The following is a 19,293-nucleotide window of genomic DNA, read 5'->3' on the forward strand; positions in this document are numbered from 1 at the left end:
ATCGTCAAAATAACATGCTACCGACAGCTACATTGCTAAAATCGAGCTAACTACATCGGTTACCGACCAATAATGAACAAAAATCGAGCATTTTTTAACGGTTACCGAAGGGGGGAAATCGGTTACCGAGGTTGCTCCACTCTCCGCGCCCGGGCAGTTGACGATGTCGGTTACCGAATGAAGTCGGTCGGTAACCGAGGTGAAGCGGTCGGTTACCGAACCTTCCCCGCCGGAGTCGCTTCTTCTTCCACGGATTCGGTCGCCCGGTCGCCGGAGCCGCTCCAGCAGCGTTCACGAGCTGAATGGGGAAAGTGATTGCAAGCCTGGACGCACTGACCAACGCCACCTTATCCTTTCGCCGTGGGCCACAAATGGGCCAGAGGATACTGTTCATTCGGCCCAGAACACAAACGAGCCCATTTGAAATATGCCCGCACTTTGCTCATCAATTTGGATGTCGAAACGATATTTTTTTCAAGTTTCGTTTTCATAGATACTCTTAAAATTACCTCTAGTTTTTTATCAGATTTTTTTTGGATTTTTTTTTTAATTTCGGTTTGAATTATTTGAATTCAAATTCGGTAACCGAGCGATTTCTGAAATCGAGCCGCAGCGGGAAGGTCGGTAATCGCGCATTTTGAGCGGTTACCGTCGCATTTTTGAACCCTGGGAGCAACCCCTTTCGTCGTGTGCCGTTAAAGTTGGCGGTCAACTAATAAATATGTACTACATGTCATATCGATGTGATGTCTCTAACTGTGTAATTTTATGACTATGTTGTTTTCCAGATTAATCTATGCATGTGGCAACCACGATTAAGGGTGGATTTTGTGTTCCACTCGAGCTAACAATAATGTTATAGCGGAAGTGTGGCATATGGCCACACCTGTTAGTTAACAGCTAATATAACGCTAGACGATAAAAAGTGTAGTTACTTGATAAACTGTGCAATGGTAAGGTAGTTTCTCGATAAAAAGTCCAAAGAAAAGTGTAGATCCCGGTAGCTTTGCTCACGTATACATAGTTTTATGAAGTTTTAAAAGGAACAATAACCGATTTCTTTTTTTAAGGATGATAACCGATTTCTTATCGAGACATCTAAGAGAGCCTAATTATCTTTTTAAGACAACAAATAGCTTAATTGTCTGATCTTATCTGACTACCCAATAACTAAAACAACCCAGACATACATAATTAGCCCATTCGCTTGACCGCCTAAGTACGGTCCGACCCACAATTGGCAAGTGTAAAATTGGATCAATTTGGATCCTTTGTTGAGCTCGCTTGTCAAAATAAGACAGGATTTAGCACATCCGTTTTGTTCCTTTAGGCCGCGATTGGTTGCCTGGGTGCGGTGTGACCTGTACCCGCACGTGTGGGCCACGTCTGTCCTGAGCGATGCAAGCGAGCGGCGCGAGCTTGGCCTGTAGAAACAGATTTCATCCATGTTTCTGTCAGGCCAGGCCAGGCCAGCTAGGTATAGATACTCACATACATGTATACAACTTGTTACGTGTAGCTCTAGTTACTTATCGGTATATGCAGCATGTATCTTGCAGCAATAGTAGCTTTGGATCTATCTGCTCGCAGGTGCCAGCACCACAGTACAAACGCTAGACCCATTGATTGCCGGAGTGAGCAGAGATCTTCCCATATTTCAAACGTGTGATCTTAGAAAGGGTCGGATCCATTTGAAGTAGAGTAGAACTATAGAAGAGAAAAACCAGCAATAAAAACTCATATGGCAATGACTGACGCATGTCCTCGATCGAAGTTGCGGGCATGCAGGACAACTTGGAGTCATGATTCCACGAAACGCAGGAAATTGGATTATGTGGATGGTAGAAAAAACAAAATAGGCAAACAACTAAATAGGCTAGGCAGACAGTTTACTTGATTTTTTTATGGGTCAGAGGAACCATGACACTTGCGTTTTACCGTACGGATTGCTAGACCTACCTGCTACTTTAGACCTAGTTCTATCTGTTGTCGTACTGTTAGGCATGCATACTATACACAGGTACACGAGAAGTGGACCCCCTTGGTTTTGGGGGCTCGGGGCGGTTGCCCCGCTCGACCCCCCTCAGGGCCGGCTCTGAGGCCAGCGGGAGCTACACTAATAATATAATTAGCATATAATTAGTGAATATTAACTCATATTAGTATATTTTAAATTTAATTAAGACCTAATATGATAAATTAAGTACTGTATAGTGCATTTATGCAAAATAAATATTATATTAACAAAAAAAATTATTTTAATCTTTACAACATATACTCATGTAGGTAAATACAATCTTTTCTTAGTCAGGTTAAGCACATACAACCAATCAGACAGAATCTATTGCATCTACTCAACCTGGCTCAACTCAATCTGTCTCACTTGATATGAGTCATACGGCAACTAAACGAGCCCTTACCTCCAAACTGCAACTCCACAAGCTCGTCCGCGTAAGAGGTCAATCTAGCGGCATGGAGCTTGATCTGGGTGGCGCATCTCTGGTGCGGAGAGTCGGGAGGTCGATTGTCATGAGGAGAAGCTCGAGCCCGATAAAGAAGATGTCGATTCGGGCGAGGAGGAGTTCGATCCCGTAGGGAAAAATGCTGATTCGGGTGAAGAGGAGCTGGATCTAATGAGAAAGATCATTTTATATTATGAGGAGCTCATCCACCGACGAAGGTGATAATTTGAGCTAGCGTAAGGTCATCTCCTACAGGGGAGGTTTCCAGTACTACAGGAACCCGAAAAATACTGTTGCGCTAGAATTTTGCCGATTGGTGGCCTGGATAGCGCTCCAACAGCTACGGTATCAAGTTGAACAGTGTTGCGGAGTGAGAATGTGCTACTCCAAGTTTGTTGATACTCTATTGCATCCACATCACTATTTACACAGTATGCACGTAGGTTTAAAGGAAGGAGTAGAGTAATGAAAGGTGGGAAATAGAGTCACGGTTAGAGATAAAAATTAAATGATACTGTAATAGTATTATAAAGAATGAATTTTTAAAGTATTTGAAGATGAACTAAGAGAGCAGCAGCGGTAAAGAGAGCCGATTTGACTTGCTGCACGGGCAAGAAAAATCTTGCGAGAGAGCTTGCCCGGCAAAACCAGCTTTTTGGATCGCTACAAAACAGGGCAAGGCTAGACAGCCCTAGCACCTCACTATGCCGCGCCATGGCCGCTGCAGTCGAGTGCACGCTCCCCAAGAGAGCAAGCTCTGAGCTCCCATTTACTCCGCCATGCCAGAAATGGCAGGGGGAGCCCCGGGCCGCATTTATTCCCACCCCATCCACCCACCAACCAACCCAAAAACCCTTCTCTCCTCTCCCCCCTCCCCTCCTCTTTATACGCACGCCACACCGCAGCAGTGCCTGCACACTCCCACTGACGACCACTGCTCGACTCCACCGACTACTCCTGCAGCTAGCTAGCCAGCCACCGCCCAATCCCTCCAATGGCAGCAGCCGCGGCGACGACCTTCGCCGCCACGCCGCAGCGCCTTTCCGGAGCCTACAGCATCTTAATCTTGCTGCTCATGGCCTGCGGTGGCGCGACAGCGCAGGTGTTCCCGCCGTGGAACGGCACGTTCCCGATGGGCCCCGGCTTCGGCAGCGCGGGCGGGAGCGGCGGGGCCGCGGGGGCTGGGGCGGCGATGGGCGTGCCGGCGATGTTCGTGTTCGGGGACTCGCTGACGGACAACGGCAACAACAACGACCTGACGTCGCTGGCCAAGGCCAACTACCTGCCCTACGGCATCGACTTCGCAGGCGGGCCAACCGGACGCTTCTCCAACGGCTACACCATGGTCGACGAGATCGGTACGCCCCTGCACCAGTGCATGCATGCATGCTCGCATGCATGTCACTTCCTCTGACCTCTCTGATCTCTAACTCTCTGTTCTCAAGCTAGCTGCTGTAGAAACCTTGTTCATCTTTAAGTGCAACTGGTTCAGAAGAAATGTAACAGCGTTGTTGAAGGGAGAGAAAAAACTAAAGTGAAATTCGGATGAAAAATGCCATAAACTAGTGTGCTGGGAAAGGGCTAGGCCGGGCTACATTTTTGCAGTTCTTTTGACATACTGAAAAGAATTTCTAGTAGTTGTTACATGATGGCTTGCTTGAGCTGGTGCAACACTGCTGTTTTCAGAAGTAGAAGATCAAGCAGAGATTAGTATATAGTACAATTCTTTTTAGTACAAGTGCTATATATTTCCAGTGCATCATAAAATATTTCCTCTCAAGAAAAAGAAACAAAAGTACGTCCTAAAGTGAGCTAGTCATACAGTGAAGAGTACGTGTTCAAATTTCAGCTGCACTGTTCCACCAAAGAAAACATTTCACAAATCATAAGAAGCTAAATTTATTTCACCAGCAATGGATATTTGTATTTACCATCGTGTGGCTCATATTCAGTTTCAGAACATAGGCACAGTACCACTGAAGCAATTTCCAATATAGCAAATATGCCATGTCAGATTGTTTATTAGGTACACACATTTTTCAGGGAACTGGATAGGTACATTCTATGAGTTTGTAAATACTAGCAACTATACAATCGATATACTAGATACGTTCATCGTCTGAAATGCTAGGCCTCCCGTTGGTATTCTTGAAGGAGCAATTCGATTGATAGAACTGAATGCCACACACTGAAAGCCTACATGTGTTTAGACCCTTTTCTGTTAGCTTTATTTAAGCATACAAGTGCGTCTGGTCCACAGTAATCTGAATTGATTTGCAACAAATAAGTCACTGTACATGAGCACGGATAGTAGACTCCTAGTCCTTGCCGCAGTAACTAGCCCCTCCCGGCCTCTTGCCTTTGCTCATGAGAGAGAGAGAGAGAGAGAGAGAGAGAGAGAGAGAGAGAGAGAGGACGCCTTCTTCAGGCTTCAGGCAGTGGTACGGTCATAATTTTCCCGGGTGACATAATGCCACTGCTCCCTTGCTATTGACTCCCCTCGTGCAGTACATTTGATGCGTTGAATTCAACAAGGCAATGCCGTGTACCGCTACCATCGCATCAATGTTTGCATGTGACTCTGGGCTACGATGCGGTCTCGATTATTTGTACCCTCACCAAGAATTTTACCAGCAACATGTCTTACGGCCTTACACAATCGCTGCAAATTAAGAGCCAAATCACCCGATCACCGTAGCCGAAAATTGAGCGGGGACATATAGTGACTGGATTTTGTAACTTCACGAAAAAAGCTCAAGTTCACTTAAAAACAAGAATTTGGGTGGAGGTTAACTTCGAGCCCTCGCTAGACACTTCTCCTGGGTCAGCCCCTGACTTAGTGTGCTAAGAACAGCTTAACTTTGCATGTGATTATTAGATAAAGCAGTGCTAAGAACCGTTTGCATTGTTTTCTGTTGTGTTGAATTCATCTTCAGCTCAACTCCTGGGCTTGCCGTTGCTGCCGGCCCACTCCGAGGCCTCCGGCGACGCCGTCCTCCACGGCGTGAACTACGCCTCCGCGGCGGCAGGGATCCTGGACAACACCGGCCAGAACTTCGTCGGGCGCATCCCGTTCAACCAGCAGATCAAGAACTTCGAGCAGACGCTGGACCAGATCTCGCGCAAGCTGGGCGCCGGCAGGCTGGCCTCGTCGCTGGCGCGGAGCATCTTCTACGTGGGCATGGGCAGCAACGACTACCTCAACAACTACCTCATGCCCAACTACAACACCCGCAACGAGTACAACGGCGACCAGTACTCCACCCTCCTCGTGCAGCAGTACACCAAGCAGCTCAACGTGCGTGCACAACCCTCTGCTGCATGCACGCATGCATGATTCTCGGTTGATCGCCATTGTTTCTGATGAATCTCCTTGTGCACTGTGCAGAGCTTGTACAACTTGGGCGCTCGGAAGTTCGTGATCGCCGGCGTGGGGTCGATGGCGTGCATCCCCAACATGCGCGCGCGGAGCCCGCAAAACATGTGCTCGCCGGACGTGGACGACCTCATCATTCCCTTCAACAACAAGGTGAAGGCCATGGTGAGCAGCCTCAACGCCAACCGGCCGCGCGCCAAGTTCATCTACGTCGACAACTACGCCATGATCTCCGAGGTCCTCCGCAACCCCTGGTCCTACGGTGCGTGACCCGTACGTCTATCGAACTGACCAACGGCCCGGCCGTGGCTGGACATTCATCCATGGGTCTGAACTTTTGTTGATCGATCGGTCTGCAGGGTTCAGCATGATCGACCGGGGGTGCTGCGGCCTCGGGAGGAACCGGGGGCTGATCACCTGCCTGCCGTTCCTGCGGCCGTGCCCGAACCGGAACACCTACGTCTTCTGGGACGCCTTCCACCCAACGGAGCGGGTGAACGTGCTGCTCGGCAGGGCCGCGTTCAACGGCGGCACCGACGTCGTCTACCCCATGAACATCCAGCAGCTCGCCGCCTGGCAGCCGTAGACAGCGAGGACACAAGGCCTCTGATGGAGTCGATCGATGCATGGTTTTGCAGCAGTATTGTGTGTACGGTCATGAGTAGGAGGGAGCTGAAACGAGTTATGGTGTGTCCAGTGTCCTGTTTGTAGTAGAAGCGTGTCTGTTGGTTTTGGTCCATCAGTGTTCAAAAGTCCCTGTAATGTATCAGGGAGATCACCGGAGTTGTTTCGTTGGTTGGTGTGGTTGTCTTCAGTGTTTGCCAGTTTAATGATAAAGAAGTACCTTTGATCGTGTTCCTCTGCTGCATGATCTATGGATTTGTCTGTTGTTAATTAGTGTTCAAAGTTTTTTCATACGTATATTAAGGTTGAGAGCATATTTGGAATGCATAGAATTTCACAGGAAATAGCTGTACCCTAGTAGAAACACGAAAGCATTTCCTATGTTCAAAGTACTAAATCTGCACAAATACCTCTCACATTCTAGTCAGTGATTCACTGACCAGATGGTTCTTATACAAAAAGAGTTAACATAAATATTTGAATTGCAAATATCAGAGAGGTCCCGTAGCTCAGTTGGTTAGAGCGTTGGTCTTATGAGCCGAAGGTCGCGGGTTCGAGCCCCGCCGGGACCATTTTTTTATTTTTTTGTTCAGCTCTTCAAATGTTATGCACAAAATTTTGGATCCCTCTGCACGCGTTTGTTTGTGATCAGTAGTGTTCGTCTTGATCGAACACTAGAGCAGGTCAGGCCTTCAAAGGCGTTTCTTTGAGGCCTTTTTAAGGCACACCTTTTTTACCTCTTGGATTTTTTTTGGAAACGGCAGGAGCATCAGTGTTCAAAAGAGAGAAATAGAGTCTATTTACACAAGCAAACCTTTACCTTTTTTACCTCTTGGATTAAGGTGCTTTCTGTAAAAACTACATTCTTCGAAGGCATATTGGACAAAACGCCGCAATGATGGTGTCGCGTTCTGCAAAAACGCCGAAGAAATTTACAAGGCGTTCCGACGATGCCGCCTTCAAAACGCTGGAACATATGCAAAAAGCTGACAGTGCGGGGACGAGCGCCGGACTTGGTAACGCGGCGCGGGCGCCCCGATGTACATGGAGCACAACGCGGAGGCCGGGCGCGGCGGTGAGCGATCCCGTCACGGCCAGGTAATCTCCTCCACGCGCCTCCTCACCCTGCTAATCACTAATTTTAGTACTAACATATGAATTTTCTTTCTCGATCTGTATCCCTAATCACTCAACTAGTAGTGAATTTTGTTGTGAAATTAATTTAGGAAACCACAATTGAATCTCTAATTTCACTGCTAGTCAAAATGTTAATTCAGTTCTAGAGGGAATGTTCCAATTAGATTAGTGACTTGTTTACTGATAAGGGTGTTCCAATGGATGATTATTGTGGTATTGCCTAGGTGAGGCTTTTGTAGCTGTTCACTCTCTGTGGCTTCTACCACACCACTTGTTATCTGTGCACAAAAAGTGTTTGTGGGAATGCTTGGTAGGTACTTACCACAAATAATTTATGCTTTAAAATTCTACCTGAGCAGGAGTCTTAATGGGCATGACATGGTTGGTCCATGGGTGGACAAAGAGCTGATCTCTGTGCTTGTTTATTTGAGTCCGTTCGTGATTGAGTGATTAGACAAAAACACTAATAGGAATGTAAAATGGTCATCCCATCCAGTTCTAGTTGTAGTTCTGGTTGTTGCCTAGTTTAGGTTGAAAACTTCATTGTTTTGCTCTTCTGAGTACAATGGTAATATTCATCCAGGGATTATTGGCATGCCAATTTTATCTCACGATTTAAAACTGTATAGGATCAATTGAAGTCGTTTGGAGTTCACAGGAATGTTTGTAGTTGAACTGAGCTTGTTAAGATGATGCTTGTTCTTCCTAGATGTTCGGTAAACGACTAAATCTGCTCATTAAATAAGTAGATTTCCTATGAGTGATGTTGTTTTCATGTGATTCAAAACATAGTGATCTGAAGCTTGTCATCCCTGGTTCAGATTCGGTATATGTTTTTCCTGAAATTTAAATAACTGTTCACAGTTATCAATTTCAAGAACAAAATTATATTCTCCTGTAAACTGTGATAGTTGACATATGTTCAATTGGAGCTATAATTTACTACTTGCTGTTTTATTTTACTAGGCTTATGGAGACGTAAAAAAAAAAGATGAGAACTTCAGAATTCATGAGTCTGAATGATTGTATATGAATGATGGTATGTTAATAGATGGACTAATGATGGCACTAGGTCTAAGACTACAGTAGGTTAACTTTGAATATTCTTGCATCCTCATCTTTATTTTGCAAATCGACAACAAACTATTGCACCATTCTTAAGAATCTTCATTTTTTTTTTTGAAAGGCACTCACACTGTAAGGATGAGATTGTTGCTCCACTTAAAGATAAGAGGTCCGGTGGGAGAAGGAACCTGAACAACGGCAGCTCAATATCTTGATATAAAGAAGCCTGCACCGGCAGTGTACTCTTACTACACAGTGTTGACACATAAAAGTAAGTTGCCCTTCTTCGCATCGTAGTCTACATTTTCTTCTTCAACAGTTTCAAGATTGTGGATCCTGGTTGTTTTGATGTATTGTGAATGTCAAAAAACTGCTATGATCTGAAATAAAATTAGTAGACCACTTTTACTCATTCAGATCATTCAAGTTTCTGAAATTACAGGACATAGTTCTTGGTCGCGTAGTCTTGTTTGGTCTTGTAGTTCTGGAACATGTGGCTCCAAATAAGCAGTGTGATAGTTTGGATTGTACTCTTGCGTGTGGTTATTTTTTAAATCATGTTGTATGGTGCAACAATTATTTTTTTAGAGCATGCAGTATGGTACTAAACTTGTTTGCTTGCTAATAATGACATAATAGGATAAGAATATTGGAGGCTAGTGTCAGGGCCTGCAATTTTCTTGCACAGATTAGTAAAGAGGTGCACTCATTCCATTAAACTTAGCTGGCTCATAATTGGTAAGCAGTCAGTTGATAATTGTACTATTCCTACTCAGCTATACAGTATTATTAATTGGCTTATTTTATGCTTGCAGCAGATGGATGATGATTTGGTCAAGGCTGAGTTGTTGCCGTCCTCCTATTACAAGATTCACAGCTATTGCTCTGATTTGTCTCATCGAGGTATTGCAAATATTGATACTAGCGATGTATTTTGCTAGCATAAGTACACATGGAGTTTTTGTATTGCAACTTTCTGATCTTATCTAGTGTTGTTGTTTTTTGTTGTTGTGGATTTCTCTTGAAAAGAACACAACTGGATAATTGTGCAATTTGTGATTCATGCCAATTTCATTATGAATAGCATTTTGTATGTAGTTTGTTTAAAAAATGCCTTGAGAATCTTCCGGGCGTTCCAGTAGAATGCCTTGGAACATATTATAAGGCGTTGCCAGAAGTGCATGGTTTCATATTTGAAGGCGTTTGTAGAAGGGCCACAAAATTTTTTATGGCGTTCTAAAAGTGCCGCTGCATATATCTTTTGAAGGCGTTTTTGAAAAAACGCCCTCAATGACTTTACCCTTCACTGGTATTCTTAGCGTTTTTTTTTAAAAAAAAAACGCCTCCAAAACCTTTTGTAGGTGTTTTTAGGCTCTTTGTAGGCGATTTAAAAGGCCACCGAATGCCATGTGTGTTGTAGTGGAAAGAGCGACATTTTCTCGTTTTGACAAAATCCAATATGACGAACAAAAAACAGCACTCGTGTTCTGCTAAAAACAAGATTCTCATAACTGATGATAGTTTAGTATTAGTAGGTCACACCTATGTCTCATGACCAATGGTCACGATTTGAGTCCTAGTTAATTAGTCTCTCTTCACAAAGGTTTGCCTTGTCCACAAAGAGGAAAACAAGTACAGTTGTGAATTCATCGCACGCCCCAGAGATCGAAAGTGTAGCATTGGTAGCTCTTTGTGCATTTGGGATAATTGTAACGCATCACATTGAGATTGGGACATTTGTAGTACTCCCTCCGTTTAAGAACGTAAGACGCATTTTGTTTTAAAAGATAAAATTTTAATATGTTTTGATCGACAATTAGTTAAGTTTACTATACAAAATTTGGTTCAATAGATTTGTATTTTAAAGTACTTTTAGTATGATGTTGATTTTATAGCAATTGACAATATATGGTAAAAGAAATTAATAGTCCAAGTTACCTTTGATAATTTTTTCAAAATAAAATATGCATTACATTATTAAATGGAGGGAGTACATAATAGCGAATCTCACCCTGGATTGACTTAGACAAGCACCATCTAGCCTAATCAGTCTTAGACCATATCCAACCATATTCCCTTCATTTCGTTCTCTTCTCGATTCCCTTCTCCGTTCTCATTCCCTTTATTTTCTCTCATCTCAAACAGCTTCCCCTCGAGAGGAATCGCGAAGGGAAAGGAGAGAGAATCCCGTTCTGGAGAGAATAACCCTGGGAATCCCGTCGTGACGGGAACCGTGAAGGGAAACCGTTGGAGCGCTGAAGGGAACGAAAATCCTGTCGTGAAGGGATTCTGGTCCCTGAAGGGAAACCGTTGGAGATAGTCTTAGCTAGATACTAGCTAATGGCTTTTTAGCATCTCAGAAAGAAAAGATATTTGGCTTTTAAAGCTTACTTGATGTTTGGCTCAGTGAGATCATTTCGGGATTCTTTTGAGCTAAATCGCATGGATTTCGGTTCAAACCTAACCCGTTCCAAAAAAGATTTAATAGCTATAAAAGACTGTGACAGCTATACAATCAATATAAAAACCCAACCAAACATACCAATACTCTCTTTAGTCATAAATACATAATGTTTTAATAAGACACTGTTTTTAATGTATAACTTTGACAGCTATTTTCTATTAAAATATATTTATAAAATTCATTGAATTTATGATATTAAGAAATTATTTTTCAAGAAAAATATAGGCATATGATGTTAATATTTCTAAATTAAATATTTTAAAACCTATTATTAATTAAAGTTTTAAAAGTTCGACCGAACTTTTTTTCAAAACATCATCCTGTACAGAGGAGTAGTTGGACCATGGCGAATGTGGTTCACTCCTGTAGTCTTGCTTAGTATGCTACTTATGTTCAATGTCTTCCTCGTACTGCTACCCTGCATATGCAATTCGGTATACACAATTAATCCACAGAAGATCCTTCTGAAGCAAATACGAAAGGCGCTTTCTACACTAGCCCAATCCGCCTTCGCAAGTCGCAACCAACCCGCCGGCCGCCGCCCAACCATCCATTCGCCGCTGGCCACCCGATAGCCTCGTGCGGTTCCACTGCACTTCTGCGTCTCCACCCCGACCCAGGACAGGAGCACGAGGCCTCGCTTCCACCGACATGTGGGCCCTCAACAACCTGAAGGCGGGCGGGACCTGCCTCACGCCGAGGCGCCCCGCGCCGGCGACGGCGGCCGCCCGGGGGCCCCTCGCTCCTCCGGCGGCGGCGGCGACGGGGCGGAGGCTCTGGAGGCTCGGCCCGGCGCGGGGACCGCTGGTGGCGGTGCGCGCGTCGGGGGGCAGGAGGGAGGACGCCCCGGGCGGCGACGGCGAGGAGGCCGAGAACATGGCGTCGTCCTCAGGTGAGGCTCTGCCCGTGGAATACTTCGCGCGAACTGGCGCAATTGGGGCTGGGAAGGTGGGATCTTTCGGCGATTTGGACGTGGAATAGGTCGAAACTCGAAAGCCTTTTCGTTGATTCGATGCGGTACTAGTTTGTGCGACTGAGCGTTAGAGCGTCAGGTTTTGGTGAGATTGGCGACACAAATATGCGATTGTGGTTTTAAAAAAAATAGTTCCGTCTTTCAATAGTTGTAGTGATGAGACTGGTTGATTGTGTGTTTGGATGAATTTGCCTTAGATGACCAGATGCATTGGTTCGTTCTTCTGCTGAATAGGTTTGATACCTTTACTTGAAGTCCGTGATTCAATATGAAGGAACCTCGTGATTAGATCCAAAATGATTGCTACATTAGTAGAATTCTATCTTGGTGCGGCATCCCCTTTCACATATAGTAAAGTGAAGAGCATGAACTGTAGTGATTACCTGTCCTCGGGCCTTCCGAATTGATTGTGTTCATATAGGTGATGCATCTACTCCGGCTGGAGATGGCTCTGATGGATTGAACGTGAACCGACCACATGATGAAGCTAAATCCAGTGAGCCGATTAATATTTCTAACAGCAATTATTGGCGAGATGTCAGGGCAAACCTTGTGCGTCGGGAACAGGTGAGACTAATTTGTTCGTAATTGTTATTAGTTACTGTGTGTTCGTAGCTTCGCTTTGGTTTCTAACAGTTGCCAACCAATGTACATGCATTTATGCCATCCTGACAGTTTTGATTTCACGTGTTGCTATTGATTGGTTGGCAAGAAAATTGCTAACAACATATTGAACTTAGCTATTTTTACTGATCTCATAGCGTAGATATAGATACGGACATGTAAGCGCGTGGTGACGTTAGTCTATTCCAAATGTGACTTCATATTTTAATACGGTATCCTCAATGTAGAACTTTCAGTGTTACTTAAATATGTTTGTGATCAAACGGAAGATTCCAAAGGCCAAACCATCATTATGCGGAGAAAAACTGAAAGCACTCTAAAAGTTGATCTTCAGTTCTCGTGAAATTTGCTGTTATATCAAATTTCATCATATAAGCTACTGTTCCGCATCTCACTACATTTATTTTATACATTCGCATAAGAGAGTTTCATATTCCAAACTTCTTGAAAAGAAACTAAAAAGAAAGTGCCATTAACCAGCCCAAACCCATGCCTTTTGGGTTAATATATCTTTTTCTGCTAATTAAATTCTCTCTTTGAATCAGGAAATATTGGTTGATCCAAGTGCTCCCAGGGAGTCAAAGACATCCGCAGGAGAGCCAGCACACCAGCTTCCTCAAAAGTGGGCTCACGCTATTACGATGCCGGAGGCAGGGTGTGTCTTGGTTGCTACTGAGGCGCTTGATGATGATAGTATCTTTGAAAGGACCGTCATCTTCCTCCTCAGACTTGGGTCAAGAGGTACCTTTGATGGCCCGTTCGGTGTCATTCTGAACCGGCCACTATACACAAAGATCAAGCATGTGAATCCAGCCTTCCGAGACCAGGCAACCCCTTTTGGTGATTCCCCACTCTTCTTCGGAGGCCCTGTTGACATGAGCATGTTCTTGGTTAGGACTAATGAGCAAAACAGCTCACGCCTCAAGGGTTTTGAGGAGGTGGTACCAGGCGTCTGCTACGGTTTCCGGACTGACCTTGAAAAGGCTGCCATTCTGATGAAGAGTGGGGCGATCAGGACCCAGGACCTGAGGTTCTTTGTTGGGCATGCTGCTTGGGACTATGAGCAGCTGTTAGGAGAGATCAGGGCAGGATATTGGGCTGTCGCTTCCTGCAGCACGGAGCTGATCAGTGATGCGTTGACAGGTGACCCTTCTTGCCTCTGGACTGAGATATTGCAGCTGATGGGAGGGCAGTATTCGGAGCTCAGCCAGAAACCAAAGCAAGATAGCTCATAGATGTTGCTCAATCGCGACATAATTTGCAACAGCTAAGGTTGTGGCTGTCTGTCCATAATTGAAATCGGGTAATTCACCTGTTACTCTAGCTTTATGTATCAACTGTTATGCGTTGTTTGTACCGAAATAAGCTCTATATAATGGCTGGCCTCTTATGGATGTCGGCAATTGGGAAATGTGAAGATAGTAGTTCCACCTGTGTCTTTTGATGAATTCCATAGCATAAGGGTGGCTCTAATTAAGCTATGCAAACCGCATTCCCTGCGTTTCATAATACTTGGGTGCCTTAATGTTTGCCTGCCGAAGAAATCAAGGGCGTAGCAATGCAATGTTCACACTATCTAGCCCTACTTTAGTGATTTCAAACATGCTATAGTTGTTTGTAAATCGCCACTCAATAGAGTCATTTGGTTGTACTTGGTCATTTCTCACTAAATTTTTATTAGTCGTGCGCATGGTGTGCTAGCACAAACATTGTGAAATGGAGGAAATAGGTAAAACATGTGGTATGTCAATTCGTCCATTTTTACATTATCTAGAGTGGGGGTTAGTTCCTAATCCAATTGGTAAGGTTTTGACCAAGGAATAATCCTCAGTGTGAGATGTCTACAGCACTGCTTATGGTCAAGGCTGTTCTTTGCCTTTGCCGGGTTTTCCAGGGGCACTCCGTCCGAATCCATGGGTTCTGGAACGCTCTGCTGCGTCAAACAGAAGCAATGGCATCTTCACGGGCAAGACCAGATTCAGCTCAAAAGCATTGCGCTGCCTTTTCGGTCAACAAATGGTCCGAACTTGCCGTTGAATCCACCTTCATCTGATTCATGAACTTGCTCATTTCTACTGACGACCAGACCATCTAAAAAAGGAGTGACGACGACCATCGAAACTCTTGTGCTGACTGGCGGCGCCGGCGAGCAGCACTGGAGCCTGGGGCGCATCCGTCGCCGTGGTGAACGAAATTCGCGACTGCTACATGAGCGTATGGTACAGTTTGACTGCTAGCGTATGATACAGGGGCTACAGTGCGACAGTACAAAGGTCCAGTGCTTCTTTCACTTTCACACAGAAATATGTCCTTGCGCACATCATTGACCACGTGCTTGTATTCACAGGATTCGGGTCACTTTGCATCTTCGAGTCAAGGAGTCAAAAGCAAGATGCCCATTATCCAAAACCTTCTTTTGCGTGAATAGGTGTGCATATTCCTCTTTTAATCGGTGTTAAAAAATATATATATCTTAAAAAATAGTATATACATCTTAGAAAAATATATCTTCCACTTATAAAAATATATACCTTATATATATATCACAAAATAGTATATATTTTAGTTATAACGGGATCAACTATGTATTAAACTGAGATTATGTACTCTAAAATTACATACTAATTTTCATAAATTGAAACATAATACTAGATAGGATTAATATTGACAATTAAACATAAAAGTTCAACTGGTCAACATACAAACATAGATACTTAGTGATAGTTTTTTACATTTCATGATAACCAAAATAAATTAACCTAACTAAACTAGTCCTAAACCCTCCTCTGCCTCTTGGAGAACGACGGACCAGTGGACTCAACCGAAGAGGAGGAAGATGATGAGGTCGCCGAGGAGCTTTCGTCTTCCTCCAAATCGTTGAAGATGCAGATAGGGTCCTCCATTGTGCCGACAGCTACATCAAAGGGGGGCTCTTTCTCATCGTTGTCGTCCAACGTGGTGAAGTCGATGTTGTCTGTGACGTTGTTGCCGCCAACGATCACATCATGCACAACTTCCTCCTCGCCGATGTTGTGGACGTCGAGATCATCGTCATCGTCATCAGTGGAGTTGAGCATCTGGCTGGTGCCACCATCGAAATCGTCGGAGCTTGCCAATTGAACATAGTTCTTCGACGACGGTCCCCTCCCAAGGTAGTTGCCCCAATCGACATCGTAGGGCGAAGAAGACTGATCTGAGCTTGCAGAGGAAGAAATAGCCCTGGACGGTGACATCGATGAGTAGTCGTCGTCACCGGACATGGGGCTCGGTGGGGAGTTAGGTGGAGTGAGTCCGGCCATGGTGATGTGAAGTAGAGAAAGTGAAAACTAAAATGAGGGGAAATAATAAAAAGTGAATGGCCGCAAATGCTAGGCTAAATAGAAGAAGAATGAACAGACTCGGCGGCGGTTCCAATAAACTGGAGATAGCCACATGAAAGGTCACATAATTGATACAATTTCCAATATACACTTTTACAGTTTCATTTGAAAAGAATATATGCAGTTCTCAAGGCGATCCTTAATAGGAGCCAGGGCACATCGGACAACCTTACTAGATCGACCAAACACGTGACTCTCTCGAGACTTCCAGGAGTAGCGACTCCCAACGACTATCAGGCGATTCAGCATCTCGGCCGACCCCCTCACCTCTGACGGCTTCCCGACATCGGAGTTGGAGGGTGGCCTAGCCCCTTAGGGTTAGGTTAGTGTAATACTAGTTTATGCAGTTTAGCGAGGTCTCCGAAGTTGTGTGTGCGATGTTAGTAGTGTGTGCTTTATATGTTTTTGGACGGATGTTCCTTTTCATACCTTTTGCGGGTTTTGTTTCCAGGCTGTCCACTTGGGTGTCGGTGGCCGCAGAGGTTGATGTTGTATGCTCGTTGATGTTGGAGTCTGCACCGAGGTTGCAGCTAAAGGCGTTGATTTACTTAACGGTCAATGGCTATTTTTTGCAAAGCCTCGGCGTTCAACGTTGATAAGGCCCATCTCAAGAAGGCTATCTCTTGTTGTAAAAAAAAATTATGCTTCCTCATCGTTTGAAGGAATGGCTTTCGGCTTCATCAGTGTGATGTATGAGTGGTTTGACAGTGGGTGATCTGAGTTTCAGTCTTTGTAATCAGTGATTTATAATTTTCAGATTATATCAATGAAAGTCATCCCGGTTCTTTAAAAAAAAGCCGGGACGCATCTTCGCGACTGCTACATGAGCGTATTGTATAGTTTGACTGCTAGCGTATGATACAAGGGCTACAGTGCGACAGTACAAAGGTCCAGTGCCTCTCTTTCACTTTCACACAGAAATATGCCCTTGCGCACATCACTGACCACGTGCTTGTATTCATAGGATTCGGGTCACTTTGCATCTTCGAGTCAAGGAGTCAAAAGCAAGATACCCATTATCCAAAACCTTCTTTAATATATTGCAGTATGCGCACTTGTAGAATGCGCATAGGTCATGCGCATGTTGGACCGAGCAGTCAACTAAGCTCTAATGCTCGTGCCAGCCCCACCAACTGAGCACGCTCTCACTCACCTAACTCACGGGACCATTGGATAACCGAGCGTGTTCTCACCTCGTGAGCAGCAATTACAACCAGTTTAAGATACATAGAGAGGTTACAAGTTATAACTATAAGTATAAAATAATTGCAACTAACTATTGTAATTAGAGGCATAGAGCGGTTATGACTATGTATATAGTGAGATTGTAATTTACCTGTTTATATTGATTGATTATAATTAATCATGACTATGTTGCAATCAGTAATGTTATAACTATATTGTTCAGTATATTGTAACTAAAGTATCTACCGTATTAGACTAATACACACTCGATAATGCATATCGTAACTAGATTATTTATTATACTGTAACTAAGTATTCACCATATGGTAACTAAAGTGTCTAACATATTGTAATTAGTACTCACTCCACAACGCATTATCGCAACTAAAGCATCTACCATATTGTAATTATGTTTTTTTTAATATATTACAACTCGGTTGTTCCTAAATCATAACTACAATCTAAATTGTAACTACAATATAACATAAAATACAATTATGTGACTTATATAGACATAACTCCATTACTATCCTAAAACTTCATCAAAATATAGTTTTTATGGATCTTATTTTATTAAACACATTTTTTCCAATAATATACTTGAAAATAGAATATTTGGTTATAAAGATATTACATTTTAATGATTAAAATCAATAAAAGATTTTCTATATATGTATATATCACAAGCTGATTGGCTATCTTCTTTGTTTCGTGTATGTTGGAAGTGAAAAAAGAGCGCTATGTATGTATATATCGTCCGATTTAAAAAAAAAAATTATGCCGAATTTTGAAAATCACAGTGATTCCGTTTGTTTCTTCTGCTATCTAGTTACATCAAGATCTCCATATCGTCTACGCTAATATCCCCATAAACAAGCTGCTCGCTACCAGCGCTCGAGCTCCTACTCCCGTCCGCATACGGCGTACACCAATACGTGGCACCACTATCGTTGCTGCACGTCGCATACGGCCATTGTTCTCTTGCACCTTCACCGCCTTGTGAGATGCCAATGCCGACGCCGGCGGCGACCTGCCCGGGCGCCGGCGCCAGCGCCAGCGCGCGCTCCCCGGCGCCCACGAGCTGCGCGTCGGCGGCCATGCCGGCGTCGGACGCCACGCGCTGCACCGACCCCGGCGACAGGGGCGCCAGCCCGTGCCCGCGCGCGTGGTAGCGGGCCGCGCGCTCCGGGAAGTTGAGCCCGCCGGCGCCGCCGCGGAGGAGGTAGGCTGCGGCGTCGTGCGCGACGGCGGCGGCCTCGGGCGTGGCGTAGGACCCGAGCCACAGGCGCTCCCGCGTGCCGGGCACCCGGATCTCCGACACCCACTTCCCCCACCGCCGCCGCCGCACGCCCGTGTACCGGCGCCACCGCTCCGCTCCGCCGCCCGCCGCCCGGCTCATGGCCACGCCTCGCTCCGTCGAGCCCGCTCGTGGTCGGCCTTGACTCCTCGCGTGCGACGCTACGCGCTCGATCGTGCCTCCTCCCTCGAGGAGCTCTTGACTTGGATTTGGTTTGGTGCGCGCATGCCATGGGCACGATCGCGCGCGCGCGTACTTTATACGTGCGGGAGGTCAGCGCGAGCTGGGGGGTTGACCTTCCCACGCTCCCAGCGCGATTAAAATCATTGGAGCAAGGGGCAGAGTAAACCACGCTCTGTGGTCATGGTCAAAGTTCCCGAGAGAGTGGCAGGCCGGGCTGAAATGTTCCTGCTGGCCCTTTCATTTTTTACTTTACCTGGGGAGAGTGGACGTCGCTGTGCACACTACCTGCACGTTTGGTCTGTGCTGAGTGGTTTTGTGGCTGCCGAATCGCAAAATCACGCGGTCTGACCAACTCAACATACATCTGCGCACACGTACAGTCTATTTCAACTATTCATCTTTTTCATCACCACTTTTCATCTTTTACCTGATAATCATTAATCTGTCAATTCTTTCATATATTTTATATTTTTTCACATACATCCCTAACATAAATCTCAATATAAATAAATAGTATAATTCA

General features: G+C 44.9%; 3 protein-coding genes, 1 long non-coding RNA gene and 1 other non-coding gene across 6 annotated transcripts; 4 read left to right on the plus strand and 1 right to left on the minus strand.

The window, feature by feature from the left end:
• The first annotated feature begins 3,335 nt into the window (after positions 1-3,335).
• LOC133884277 (GDSL esterase/lipase At1g71691-like) lies at positions 3,336-6,695 on the plus strand. Its single transcript, XM_062323631.1, has 4 exons — positions 3,336-3,820; positions 5,399-5,760; positions 5,851-6,100; positions 6,198-6,695. The coding sequence occupies exons 1-4, from the start codon at positions 3,457-3,459 to the stop codon at positions 6,422-6,424; spliced, it is 1,203 nt and encodes a 400-aa protein (XP_062179615.1). The 5' UTR covers positions 3,336-3,456; the 3' UTR covers positions 6,425-6,695.
• Positions 6,696-6,960: 265 nt separating this feature from the next.
• Positions 6,961-7,034, plus strand: TRNAI-UAU (transfer RNA isoleucine (anticodon UAU)). Its single transcript has one exon. It is a non-coding gene; the product is annotated as a tRNA-Ile (tRNA).
• A 328-nt stretch (positions 7,035-7,362) lies between these two features.
• LOC133885265 (uncharacterized) lies at positions 7,363-10,931 on the plus strand. Of its 2 annotated transcripts, XR_009903207.1 has the most exons (4): positions 7,363-7,560; positions 8,786-8,935; positions 9,480-9,567; positions 10,810-10,931. It is a non-coding gene; the product is annotated as an uncharacterized LOC133885265 (long non-coding RNA). The 2 variants fall into 2 exon arrangements; XR_009903206.1 differs by lacking the exon at positions 10,810-10,931 and having other exon boundaries at positions 7,370-7,560; positions 9,480-9,745.
• Positions 10,932-11,659: 728 nt separating this feature from the next.
• Positions 11,660-14,173, plus strand: LOC133885151 (uncharacterized). The gene is made up of 3 exons (XM_062324805.1): positions 11,660-12,020; positions 12,523-12,668; positions 13,271-14,173. Exons 1-3 carry the CDS (start codon positions 11,780-11,782, stop codon positions 13,958-13,960), a joined length of 1,077 nt encoding a protein of 358 aa, XP_062180789.1. The 5' UTR covers positions 11,660-11,779; the 3' UTR covers positions 13,961-14,173.
• A 3,814-nt stretch (positions 14,174-17,987) lies between these two features.
• On the minus strand, positions 17,988-18,862 carry LOC133885416 (ethylene-responsive transcription factor RAP2-9-like). The gene has a single exon (XM_062325126.1). It carries the CDS (start codon positions 18,687-18,689, stop codon positions 18,120-18,122), a length of 570 nt encoding a protein of 189 aa, XP_062181110.1. The 5' UTR covers positions 18,690-18,862; the 3' UTR covers positions 17,988-18,119.
• Positions 18,863-19,293: the final 431 nt, after the last annotated feature.

This window comes from Phragmites australis, chromosome 11 (assembly GCF_958298935.1).
Source record: "Phragmites australis chromosome 11, lpPhrAust1.1, whole genome shotgun sequence".
Classification (NCBI taxonomy): domain Eukaryota; kingdom Viridiplantae; phylum Streptophyta; class Magnoliopsida; order Poales; family Poaceae; genus Phragmites; species Phragmites australis.